Genomic DNA, 13,929 nt, shown 5'->3' on the forward strand with positions numbered 1-13,929 from the left:
TTCTTTTGCATGCAGATTGGATTAGTTTTTAAAAGATAAAATATATAAGATGAAAATTTTAAGATATTTAAATTAATATGACAGGTGCAAAAGAAAGATTTTTAGATAATAAATTTTTTTTAGTGGGGGGGGGATCAAAAAGTAAAATTCTTTTCTACTATTTTTATTTGCTAGTATGAAAGTAGTGCAGAATATATGTTAAGCCTTATAGGTAGTGAAATATATATTAAGTTACAATATAATAAACAGTCTTCCTTTTAAAAAAAGTCGCTCGTCAAAGTGTTTTAAATTCGTTGATTCAATGAAATTTTAAAGCGAAAAATGATTAAGAAAAAAGTAATCTGCTATTCTATTATATTAATTACCTCATTAAATTCCTAATATATATTTTAAATTATCGAAATAGCTATTTATTTGTTCTTTTCTAACTTCTTAACTTTTGAATGAGACTTGTTTTTATTATTATAATATTCTTCCGAATTTAAAAATAAATTAATGTCCATAACTTTCAAAATTAAAAATAATTAAATAAATAACAACAATTTTGAAAAAACATTAAAAACATAAGAATATTATTCAATAAAATTTTAGGTTACTTTGAATTTTCGATTTCCTAGAAATGTACTTTTAAATCGTTACTTTTTTTGTTTAGTACTTGTACTTTTACTTGTAATTTTTACTCGCTACTTTTTAAAATGAGAACTTTTTACTTTTTACTCGTTACTTTTTTTAAAAATACTTGTACTTTTACTCGTTACTTTTTAAAAGTAACGTTGCCATATATGATTATGTCTAATGTTAATGATTTTAAAACCTGTTTCAGGTTGTTAAAGTATTTCAAAAAGTGATTTTCTGTTTAAAGAATTTTCCATATAACGAATTTATTTTTGGGATTTAGCAACTTCGTTAAATAGACGTTCGACTGTGTTTTTAAGTTATCAAGAGATTAAGATCCTGAGATTTAATTAATACATTATTTAAATATTATAGGTGAGATTGATACAAATTAAAACTTTGTGTGCTGATTATTCTTCAAAAATGACTAACGACGTTCCAATAACTATAAATTATCTTAACTTTGAGTTCAACCACCCGAATCGAACTGGATGTTAAATTCAAGTATTGGTTAATGTGGGGATTTTCCTTTTGGTGTTTTTTTTCCTTCCTCCTAGTGATTCCCAAAAGTTGAGGGCAAATGGATAAAAACCCCGGGCATTCAACCAATGGTGTATTTTTAGTAGTTATCTGACTAAAAGAAAATTTCATAAGGAAAAATGTTAAAACTGCATCTTTGCAAAACAATTTTTATATGACATATTGTCTTCAAATTGCGAAGATTGCAAAAGCTCTGCAGTCGCATGATTTTTTTTTATTTTTTAAACCCTTTGGCAAAATGGGTGTTGTTTTGGGTTTGATGACGTGCGCACCTTATTTGGACGTCATCACACCTTTCAACTGTGTTCAAGAGTAATAGTAAACAGTGCGCATGCGTCGTCATTGCATGCGTTGCTATGGCGACCGCTGCTGTTTGATAATATTTTTAGAATTATTTTTGTTCACTTTTAATTTTGTTATGCATTAAGTTGGTGAGTTTATTTTTGAGATATGGGACCAGAGAGATCCTATAAATGGTTCTTCAGTTGTGAATAAAAGATAATTTCATCATTTGAACGATATTTTTGTCAATAATTTCAAAAATGTTGCCAATGGATAAGCTGCGTTTTTTGTGTAACCTATGTGTGTGTGTTTTTTTTTAAATGTTAAACCGGAGCCATGATTGTTCAGGGGATAAAGCGATTGCCTTTCAATGAGATGAGCAGGGCTCGAATCTAAGTGATGACTGGTCCTTGGCGACGTCTTTGTCCTATTCTTTATCCAAGGGTTGGTCGATACTAATGCCGCACCCGGCTCGCATCGACCACACTGCTAAAGTAAAAATATCCTCTGTGGTAGACGAATCATTGGTTATAGTAACGTCAGGCTAGAGGTTGTTTTTTTCGAATAATATGCTATTTTCGTAACTGATGTGATTTCGACTGTTAGGTCAAGTGTAGCCGATCTTTAGCCAGTGGCCTCTTAGTTTATTCTAAAAATGGGGCAAACACCACAAGGGAGAAAAGCCACAGTTTTGAGAAAGTAAAAAACGTTTGTGGTCTGTTTTTTTAATGTTTAAAAACTTACTCCAATGCTGCATTATCTGGGCTGATAAGAATTTGCAAAAAGGGTAATAAGGCACTGATTTTTGATAATTTTTATCTAGGTAGAAAAATGTCTCTAAATTGACGATTTTTAAAAAAAAGTCCAACTTTTAAAATATTTGAGTTATTTATCCATTCTGATGCCTATATAACTCTTTTTTAGTACTTTAGTTTGAAATGTGCTTCCTTTTGCGCTCATTGACAGATAGTTGTAGTTTGTATCAAGCATTCTGTTAGGTCGTATTTTGTTATAGTCCAATCTTGTCTCATCAATGCATGTAATGAAATTATTGTTTTTAATTCTTGCTTCGTGAGTTAACTCATAAATGAATTTCGCTATTTAACAGCCCCTCAAAAACTAATGATTGCAGAACTGTATTGTTCCAATTCTGTTATATGAAATTGAAAGAAGCATGCGGCAATCTCAAAATCGCATTGCATAATGACGGTTTTGTATTTTGCTTGCATAGAAAGTGACGTATGACTGCTTTAGGCAATGGAGTACAACCCAAATTCATTTTTATTTTGTATTTTATAACCATCGTTGAACAGCGGACCTAATTTTTGGTTTTACGACTACTAATGTTCAAAGTCGTAGCCTTGTAATTTTGAACCCAATCCAGAAGACAAGGGAATCAAGTATAGGGACAAATTTGCCTTCGTGGAGGACTTTTTAATGGAACTAACCGGCATTTGCGCTGCATGGTGAGGAAGATCACGAGAACCTTCCACGGTTAGCCTAAAGGCAAGGGGACTCTAACCCATGAACCGTCTACCACTGAAGATATTTCACGTCAGCAGTGTAATCGGTGCAAGCCCGAGGCGGAATTCGTATCAACCAGTCATCGCTGAGATTCGAACTCGGTTCACCTCATTGGAAGGCGAACGCTCTATCCCCTGGGCCATTGCGGCTGATCCCAAATTCATTGATCAAAAATATAGAACGAAACAAAAAGAGGAGAACGTATTCTGAATCCATTCTCTTTATTTTAACATCTCTTCACATCACAAGAGGCACTGGAACCTATAAATCAAATCCTGAATTTCGAAGGGAACACGTGTCTCCTTCTCTGCATGCTCTGGCGTTACCTCGAAAATAATGTATGAAAAGTGGTTAATATATTCGAATTACTGAACCTGCATAAATGCAAGATTTAGTTACACATAAATAATCAAATATTAGAGAATTAACTTTTATCTCCTGAGCATGCAGAGAAGGAAATTAAATCTTGAAGATTGAGCTCTCCTTGTTCCTACAGCTACAGAAATCAAATATGAGCGTCCATCCGGGCAACTGGCTTAGGAAGGCTCACGGTCACAGTCTAGGTGCTAGGCACAGTCACAAAAATGATATTAAAAATTTAGGCGAATGCCAAAAGGTTGAAAACAGAGGGTATTGTGATAGCATCAGCATAGAAAGGTACTGCAAAATAGAGAGGTAATTGTCCAGCCTGCGTGAAGAGAAAAGTAGAGAATAATTTTGATTTCTTTTTCTTCTTTCGTCTCTACCCTTTCGATAGTTCTATTCGGTCTACAGGAGAGAGGTCTCTGAAGAGCGGTGGTTACACAATACTGATTAACTGAATAACTGAACTCTGGACTCGGTCAGGATGTTAATTAAACATTTTTTGTAAACAATCTCAATGTTTTGTGCTGATGAAAATAACCAGGCATTTTTTTTAGTTTAATTAATTTTATTACATTTAGGAATTCAAATTTTTAAATGACACAATTACAATTCTCAAACATTTCAGTACAATGAATTGAAGAGAGGAAAAAATAATTTTTATTTACAGATTTAAATAACATCTCTAATTCCAAATCAACTATACAAAGACGACGACAAAGGAAGAAAAAAAAATGACACTTGTATTTGAAAAAAAAAATTTAAAATTTCAAAAAAAGAAAAAAAAATTAAATACTTCAGACATTTTTTACTACGTTATTGTAATGCACAGTCGACAAAATGAAATAGGGCTGAATGACAGTTTCGGTTTTGTAAATTAATTTCTCGTTCTGAAATTTATTCCGTAACTAGAGCTGAGTCGTTAAGGTCGGACACAAGATTTACAAGTCACAGAACAAAAATTAAGAAACATTTTAATACTTTCCTCCCATAATTAAAATTTGTGTTTTCATTTTTTGTAAGGTTTTGAAAAAAGCATTTTCTAAGTTATTGTTTAATTAGTTAAGTTAGTGGTGTATATTAATATTTTAAAATAAAACTAAATTTTAAGTTGTTCAAAAAAAGATTTTAGATTACACAATATTGAAAATATTTGTTCAAGCAATTATTACTTAGTCATGATTGGTTAAATTCTAGACAGATTAATGCTATAAAAAGGTTTTAAAAAATCAATCCCGTAATAAAAGATCTCTTTGTTATATCATTCTTTCCGTAATTATAATATATAAAATCATTGAAATACATAATTTTTTCATATATTGTGAATTAAAGAATATAATAATCTCATAAAATATTCTAATTAAATAGGATAATATATTAAAATATTGGTTTTCCTTAAATATCGTCCGAATGAATGCACATTTTATTTATTACCCATTGGCAAAAATGGGTGTTGTTTGGGGTTTGATGACGTGCGCACCTATTTGGATGTCATCACACTTTTCAACTGTGTTCAAGAGTAACATTAAGCAGTGCGCATGCGTTGCTATACCGACCGCTGCTGTTAGAATTTTTTTTATTTTTTAGAATTCTTTTTTTCACTTTTAATTTTGTTATGCATTGAGTTGATGAGTTTATTTTTGAGATATGGGACCAGAGAGATCCCATAAATACTTCTTGAGTTGTGAATAAAAGAGAATTTCATCATTTCAACGATATTTTTGTTTTTATTGTTTTAATTAAGGATCAGAAATTTTAGCCTACAGTTCAAACTGTATCGTTTTCAATACTAATTCAGGTGAATGTCACACATAAAGAGGGTCCCAAACTGATTGACACGGTCCCAAAGGTTAGAGTTAAAGCAAGAAAGAAGAAAAAAACGATGCCAATTCCTAAACTTACCGAGGCTGAAAAAGCTAAAGCCGAAAAACGTAGGCGGGAGAAAAAAAATTAGACAACTTGCCAATGGGTAAAATGTGACTGCCTTTCGGCTATCGCAATTTTTTCAATTTGATTGTATTTGTTTATTTTTTGTCATTCGCCTTAATGGCATAATAAATTTTGGATAATATATTTATAGTAGTTAATATCAAACATGTCTCTCAAATATTTTGTTTGTAAATTATTAATTACCGTGTTTATCACGAGGTGAACACCGGTTGCTATAGTAATATGTACATTTATTTTTAGATAAAAATCAGGTTTTGATTTAGCGGTCGCTTTGAACAAAAAACTCATTTAAGCTTGGGGGGTAGGTTTTAGTTAATATTCGCCACTTCAATTTCTTCGCAAAACGAGCGAGTTTTTCAACCTTTATCTCCGGATGGCCAGATAATACCACTTATTTTAATAAGTGCTTATTTTTTGTTATGAATGGATAATAATATGTAAATAAATTCTCCGCAAAAAAAATCCTACTCTTTTTGTAAGGAATCGCCCGGTCTTCTCTCTTCTTGAATACAGTCTTGTAAACAATAATTAAATTATAAAATCAAATTCAAGCCTGAACATTTTAACTTCTTCCGTTGAGGGCTCTGGCATTTAGGCATATAATTTTAAATTTTATCAAGCCAAATACATTAATGATCAACGAATAATTCCTTAAGAATTTCGATTATTTTCCGATTTAATTCTATTAGCAAAAGAAAAATGTTAAGCTATCGTTATTAAAAAAAATTTTGCAGTCATTTAAAACGCGAAAGATAAAAGTAAATTAACAATTTCACAGAAAGAGAAAAAAACATTAAAAATTACAGTTTTCATTTAAAATAATAAGTAATTTTGAGTTGTTTAAGTTGTTACATTACTTTTTGAAACAAATAATTGCGCATTTTAAAATGTCACATTGCCTTTGAATTCAAAATAATTTTGTTTAAGAAGGTTTTATTTCTGCGCAGTGACTTGTGGACATTTTACATGAAAGGGGTCATGCTTTTAACCTCTTTTTCAGACTAAACTAAACTAATTAGATGCTTTCCCTTACACACGAATGCGTTACGCTTATTTTGATAAAGGATGCTTTTGTGTATAAATTTTTAAGCTAAAATATCTTAATGGGGATATCTCAGACAATAAAAATACTTTTTTAGTTCGTGAAACGAAAGTCATTTGATCAAAAATTACTCATCAATATTCGTTTTTTAATTTTATTCTATTGTACTCATTATTTCCCGTTCTTACAAAAAAAAAAGAGTATCAATAACATGTTTTTACTGAAAATTATATTGTTATCCTACAACCCTTAAGTGAGACAGGAAGCTTAGATTTAAAATGCGGATACCGTTTTTTTTCAAAATAGTTTCTGCATATAGCCCCTATGTAAAATCAGCAAAATAAACGAATAAAAAAAACGGCCACTTTTTTAAACTTTTGGACGGATTTTCATATTATAAAGAGTTACTACGATATCTCAAAACAGAGTCGAGGTGGCTCATGGGATATTGCGCTCGCCTATCCATTGAGGTGAACCGGGTTCGAATCACAGCGATGGCTGGTCGATATGAATTTCACACTCGGCATGCACCGACAACAGTGCTGACGTTAAATATCCTCAATGGTTTTCGCTATTTTCCTCTCCATGTAACGCAAATGTGGGTTAGTTTCATCAAGAAGTCCTCCATGAAGGTATATTTCTCCCAATACTTGATCCAGAAGTTCGTCTTCTGTATTGGGTTCAAAATTACAAGACTACGGAGTTGAACATTAGTTGACGTAAACCCAAAAATTGGGTCGACTGTTCAACGACTGTAATGAAATAATATATATATGCATATATATTTATTTTAAAAGATTCCTTAAGATGTTACCAAAACACTTTAGAGAATGAAAATCCATCCAACCGTTCAAAAAAAAAAAATTATAAGGAGGACCCGTTTTTATTTATTTTTTTACAGCATTTTTGGCCGACAGCGGGTTTTAAAGTTATTTGAAATTGTTTTGAATTTTCGGTATTTATTTAAGAAATTTGCTCGAAACTATTTGAGACTTAATTTTGAAAATAATTTATTTTTACATTAAAACTGTAGGTTTTGATCATGTTTTCTTTTAAGACTTTTTTGTTCAAATATATGCTTGGACAACAATGCTCAACATGATCTAACATTTCTGACAGTGTAAACTTTTATCTTCTTCGTACCAGAAAATAACACAATTAGGAACGAACTCTTTGATATAACCTTATATAGTATTTATATTGCATGGGGTTAACTATATAGTGACACTACGTTATGTTCTATAAATACACAGCTTGACATAAATTAAACTGTTGGTTTTCAAAAATTCGTTTTATGAAAACGGTATTATCAATTATAATTCTTCCTGCAAATTTGTGGGACGTGTTCCTCTTAGAATTTATTAATGTTTTATCGATGGATTAATGTTTATCGATGGATTTAAAAGTGTCATCGATTAATGGAATTAGGGAGAATAAATCAAAGAAAAACAATTAAAAGTAATAACCCAACATACCTCATTTCGAAACATGATTGATATTTCCAAAATATTTTTATGTGATTTTCAGTTATTAAGAGATTTTTAAAAATTGGGATTTTCAATTATTTTTCTTTGATTTCCACGTTTACTATCTGTAAAGCTATTTGTTCTTAATTTTTTGACCTGAAGCCAAAAACTTTTGAAGGAAAAATGTATGTCGTTTTAAAATGATTTTTCCGAAAGAATTTTTATTATTTAAAAAAATAAAATAATTATTATTCTCCCAGTTTTTGAAAACAGTCTAATCTCCACCTTGTAATGTCTACTGATAATTTATGTGCAAGTTTCTTGCATGTAAAAAGCAAGTTAAATAATTTTGTGCACATGATGCTGGCACGATATTTTGTCTTCAAACCAAGAATACTAAAGCAGGTTTTATTAACAAAAATAAATAGTTTTTTAATTTTCGACGTCAACGATTTCTTGGGAGTGACTATCATCGTTGTCGCCTTCACCCGGATAATAACGATCACAGCTACTGGATGGGGACCCGTGCCCCTCTTCGCATGGGGCTTCAGGCAGCCCCAAAGTGTGGGTCAGCGTGTGCCTCCTGAGGTCGCAGTTCCTCCTGAAGACTTTTCCGCAGGAGTCACAGTTGTAGGGTTTGATGTCTGTGTGTGTGAGGAGGTGGGTCTTGAGGTTGCTCCTCTGGTTGAATGTGCGTCCACATGTGGGACACTTGTGGGGGGAGTCCTCCATGTGCAGGATCCTGTGCACTGCCAGCGTCCTGGACTGACAGAAACCTTTGCCACACTCCGTGCACTTGAAGGGTTTCTCCTTCGAGTGAATGTACCTGGAAATCAACAAGGATTTACAATTAGATATTCTACAATAAAATCAAGAGAATATCGACTTTCACCTGTGAGAGTCAATAATTTTTAGGTGAATGTCCGAAATATTTCGCTCATGGGCTGCAATAGTGACACAACTAAAAAAAACACCCGTTTTGGACCAGAAACAGGTGTAAATATGAAAATAGTACACATTCTTTCAGCAATAATACTAGCACAACTCATAATTCAACTTGAAGGTAATCTTCGTTTAAGCAAACTAAAGCATTTCTCATGCATTTTCCTTAGCAATGAAAACTTTAATCCACTTATCTCAAAACTTGATTTTTTGAGTTGTGCCGCTATTGCAGCCCATGAGCGAATTGCTATATCCGATTTGATATTAATTTATTCGATGATATTATAATATATTTATTCGATATTTTAATATCTGCTGAGGATAGATTAGGAGATACATCAGTGTTCGGAGTACCGGACAAATGCATACCGGACAGTGGCATTGAACCTTGAAAGAATCAATAGAATGTCCACTTTCACCGGTGAATGTCAACAATCACATAGTCGCTTTGGTGAATGTCCGAAATATTTGTTATATCAGATTTGATATTAATTTATTCGCTGATATTATTATATATTTATTCGATATTTTAATATCTGCTGAGGATAGATTAAGAGAAACATCAATGTTCGGAGTAACTGGCAAATGTATAGCGGGCAGTGGCACTGAACCCTAAAAAAACATCAGTGTAGGGTATACCGGGCAATGGCACTTAACTAGACCTAGTATATATTTCGGACTTTTACCAAAGCGACTATGTGATTGTCAACATTAACCGGTGGAAGTCAAGAACCACCAATTTCGGTCATTCACAGTAACATAATACTTGCATTGCCAATGTTCTTAAACCTGAATGATCTTTATTTACCTTGACTGAGTGGTGTACTTTTATTTTTATATTTTTATTCTTAATGTATACAGTGAGATCGTTAAAGCCAATATTCATCTGTATTGTCTGTATATTTATCGCCTTTCCACAGTGTCATTTGTTATATTATTTCCAATCACTAATGCGCGTGTGTGTATTGCCACCGAACCGAGAGGATATATTTCGCGTTGGCAGTAAGGAACTGAAAACTGAAATGCATCAAGTGAGTGAGCTGGCATAAGCATGAGAAAGAATAGACTTATCAAACTTAAGCGTGTACTATTTACATTTAAATATTAATTTTCAATTACTATAAATGAAGTTTCTAGTCGCGTTGAGTCTAGTCTAGTTGCCTGATACCTTGCGCCTTTTTTTTCTTCCAATTTCTACTATTAGTTCACTCTCTCTATATATATATTTATATAGAGAGAATTGATTTTAATTTTTTTTTTCTATATAGTATTTGGTTGGATAGTAAAATTTACAGCTGCTAATGAACTTAATAAAGCCGACGTTTGCCAAAGAAGCTCGATCTTTTAAGTTTCCATAGCTGAAGAATAAAATTAAGAACCATTGTTTTATGCTTCAAAGTCCCTACCTGTGATCTCTAAGATGATCTTGCCGTCGAAACGCCTTGTGGCAAATGTCACAGGTGTATGGTCTCTCATCTGTATGCGTCCTCTCGTGGATCAATAAATTATAAGACTTAGTAAATCTCCTTTGGCAATACTTGCAAATAAACTCCTTTTTAGGTCTCGAAGATCCTCTGCCCCGGGCCAGCTTTCGTTCGAAATAGTCCGTCGCCAGGCCCATGGCACCTAGAGTATAATAGGAAGATATGAAAGGATAGGTATGACTGGTGATGAGTGCTACTGAAGCCTTCGAGGCAGCAGTAGTCGGACTGTCCATTTGGCTTCGTTTAACTTCTGCTCCGCCACTGTTGCTGTGGGCGGGAGGTGGGTCATCCTTGCTGGTGGCAGATTCAGCCAATTTCGAAAAGTCGAATTTCGTTTTTCTGGAGGACGTGGAACCCGATGTAGATTGGGAACTGGCTAGTTTGTCTTGAGGTCTCGCTAGCCTGGTTGATTTTGGGGACATAGTGTCCGGATTGAAGTCGGCAGGTGCTGATTTGCAAGAATGGGCTTCTGAAATCACAAAGGGGTGGTAGGTGCCGAGCTGCTGAACGCATCCGGCCATCGGCAATGGTGACAGAGGTAAATGAGTCCTGGAGAATACGGGTTGAGGAAAAGAGTGGATGGCCGATGGGTGCATCACCAGGCCGGGTAGGAACTGGGCTCCAGCAACCAGGAGTTTCTTGTTGAAGTGTGGTTCAGGGGGTGCTTGAAGCGATCCTTCAGCTGTGGTTGCTTTGCAGAAAGGTTTCATTTCTTGCATCTTCATATCTAATTTGTCATCTGAAAAATAAATCACTTTAAATATATTTTTTTATTACAATACTTAGAAAACATTAAATATTTAAAACTTTTTTACAAATTTTGGACTGCAAGGTTTATGTATTACTAATGCCAACTTGTAAACGACAAGGTTTATATAACTTGTGACTAGTTTATATAACTTGTGACTGGTTTATATAAATTGTGACAAGGTTTATATAACTTGTGACTGGTTTATATGACTTGTGACCAATACCAACTTGTGACTGACTGAGTTCACGAAAACGCCATAGAAGGAACGCACTGCTGTGACAAACATTGATATAACATGCTATTTATTGAATGTAGATGTGGAACTGGCTTTATCATTATGTTATGTACCAGGCAGCCAAGGTTGCACACATTGATCATTTGGACTCATGTAAAATGGAGTATGACCTGAAATTATCTTGCAGGTTATACAACTATATTCCAAGTTCGAAGAAAGTTTCATTTCGATCTTTCCATGGAGCAAATGATTGATTGTGCACAGGAAGGATTATTCTATAAAAAATTAAAATTGTATTCGATTGTTATCTCACTATGCAAACGAGACCATAGACTCGTAATGGAATCATATTGTAAGTGGGACCATAGAGAGGAAGCAAAACTATTCGTTTCGATAGAGCAAAAGAATATCCTTTCAAAATTTACAGTCGTAGATCAGAACAGTAAAGAGACGGTTAGAATACAGAGATTTAACACTTAGAGCATCTTGCACGCTATCAAATGTAAGTTCAGCGCAAACTCTGTTGAGAACCCGAGATTGTTTTGTAGTAAATGAACTGCGCAGAAGATTCAATTCTAAGACGTTTTTTTTTCTTTTTGTCACATATCTTTTTATTAATCAACTATAAGAACAACGAAAAAGGTTTTTTTTTCTCCCATTAATCTCAGAAATAATATAAAAAAGCCTATATCTCAACAAATTTACGTGCTGAATAAAGCGTTTTTCCTCCACCTTTATTTATACTTAGAAATATTAAAATGGATCTTAAAATTATATATAAGCGCGAAGGTTGGATAATATCAAAAGAAATACTACGCTCTTTTATTATAAAATGCCGAAGATAACGTTTAACTGTTGTTTCACAACGCATAAGAATATTCTCAAGTCGAGCATAATTATTAATATATTCATGTTTCTTCGCTTCCACAGCAGCTATGTCATTATAGGCTATAGCTTCTGCTGTCCCGAAAGAAAAAAGTGTCTTTCATATCACGAAACCTCAGGGTTTTTTCATAAATATTCAAATCTTGGAAAAGACACTGACAAGAAGCCATATCGATTCTTTAGAACAATAAGTACAGTACTGGAAGCCATTTTTTTCATTATTTTTATTAATCTAACATAATTTGGCTCCGTATTTTTCACGCCAAGTCCAGCTGCCCGCTGCATTAGGAGGTCAAATGGAGGAGGTTAAGCCACAAATGCTCATATTGGTTTGGGAAACGACTATAATTTTCTTCCGTTTCGGTGAATTTGGAATGGGGATAACCGGAGGGTGTTCCGCGCCTCTTTTCAAGGGAATTATGAGATGAATCGAGGGAATATGATTCAGACACAAATTACATTCTCGAAAAAGAACAAATCGTGAGAATTCGATAGAAACTGTTGGCCAACAACGGGCCAGGTGATAACTTTGTTTAGATCATGGCAGCTTAGCATAGAAAGAAAAAAAATCTAGAAATTTCTCATATTTTTTTTTTATTGAACTCGTTTAGTCAACAATTATTGCAGAGTGTTCCTCTGTCCGTTTTTAAAAAGTGTTCAATTTTACAGAGAATTTCTTTGGAGCCCGTTTTTAAAAGTTATACATTCCATTCAATTATTTAGAGTTTTCTTTCGTTTTCTGTTTTTAAGAGTACTTTGCATTTAATTCTGCAGATTATTCCTCTGATATCCGTTTATAAAAGTATTTCATTGCATTAAATTTTGCAAAGTATTTCTTTGTATTTAATTTTTGAGAGCATTCCATTTCCCTCTATTTTACAAAGGGTTCTATTGCATTCAATTTTATAGTGTTCCATAGCATTTAATTTTGATATGAATTTAAAAATACAAAAAAAAAAGTTTTTGTTGATTTTAGACCGAAAATGTCTTCCCGTTTGTAGATTTCATAAATTCTGGTCTTATTTTCGACGAAATCGACGAAAACCTATATAGACGCTGATTAATATTTAACGTGAAAAGAAAAAAAAATTAAAAAGAAAAAATTAAAGGAATAAATAAGCGTGAATATCAAAATTTTGTCTTGAAATGCCCATTTTTCTAATTTTATAACCGTCGTTGAACAGCCGTCCTAAGTGTGAGTTTACGACTACCAATGTTCAACTCCGTAGTCTTGTAATTTTAAACCCAGTCCAGAAGACAAGGGAACTCCTGGATCAAGTATTGGAAGAAATTTGCCTTCGTGGAGGACTTTTTGATAGAACTAACCCACATTTGTGTTACAGGGAAAGGAAAATTACGAAACCCTCCCACGGTTAGCCTGACTGCTAGGGTACTCTAACCCGTGATCCGTTTACCACTGAGGATATTTTAAGTCAGCACTGTAGTAGACCCCAGCTGGGTACTGTGTCGCTGGGATTCCAGTCCGGCTCACCTCATTGGAAGGCGTGCACTCTATCACTTGAGCCACCACGACTCTTAAAGTGCCTATTTTATTTTATTTTTATAACAGTCGTTGAACAGTCGACCCAACTTTTCGGGTTTACAACTACTAATGTTTAACTCCGTAACCTTGTAATTTTGAATCCAATCCAGAAGACAAGAGAACTCCTGGATCAAGCATTGTGAGAAATTTAATTGAAAAATTAAATTGGAAAATTTTATTTTTATAATTATGCGCTCAAAAGAATTTATCAAAATGCTAAAATAAGACTCTTTCCCATTTTGATTTGACGATCGCTAAAATTTTATGTGTTTCGAAAGATACAGTCAAGTTGGGTAATTACATTTGT

General features: G+C 33.4%; 1 protein-coding gene across 1 annotated transcript in view; it reads right to left on the reverse strand.

Annotated features, from left to right (window-relative positions):
• Positions 1-3,871: 3,871 nt before the first annotated feature.
• LOC107444970 (protein odd-skipped-related 1) overlaps positions 3,872-13,929 on the reverse strand; it is a 111,845-nt gene continuing 101,787 nt past the window's right edge. Inside the window, exons 4-5 of the mRNA XM_016059263.3 lie at positions 10,131-10,947; positions 3,872-8,608 (exon numbers count right to left, since the gene is read on the reverse strand). Coding sequence (XP_015914749.1) covers positions 8,215-8,608; positions 10,131-10,947 — 1,211 coding nt within the window. The 3' untranslated portion in view covers positions 3,872-8,214. The remainder of the gene's footprint in view (positions 8,609-10,130; positions 10,948-13,929) is intronic.

This window comes from Parasteatoda tepidariorum, chromosome 5, assembly GCF_043381705.1.
Source record: "Parasteatoda tepidariorum isolate YZ-2023 chromosome 5, CAS_Ptep_4.0, whole genome shotgun sequence".
NCBI lineage: Eukaryota > Metazoa > Arthropoda > Arachnida > Araneae > Theridiidae > Parasteatoda > Parasteatoda tepidariorum.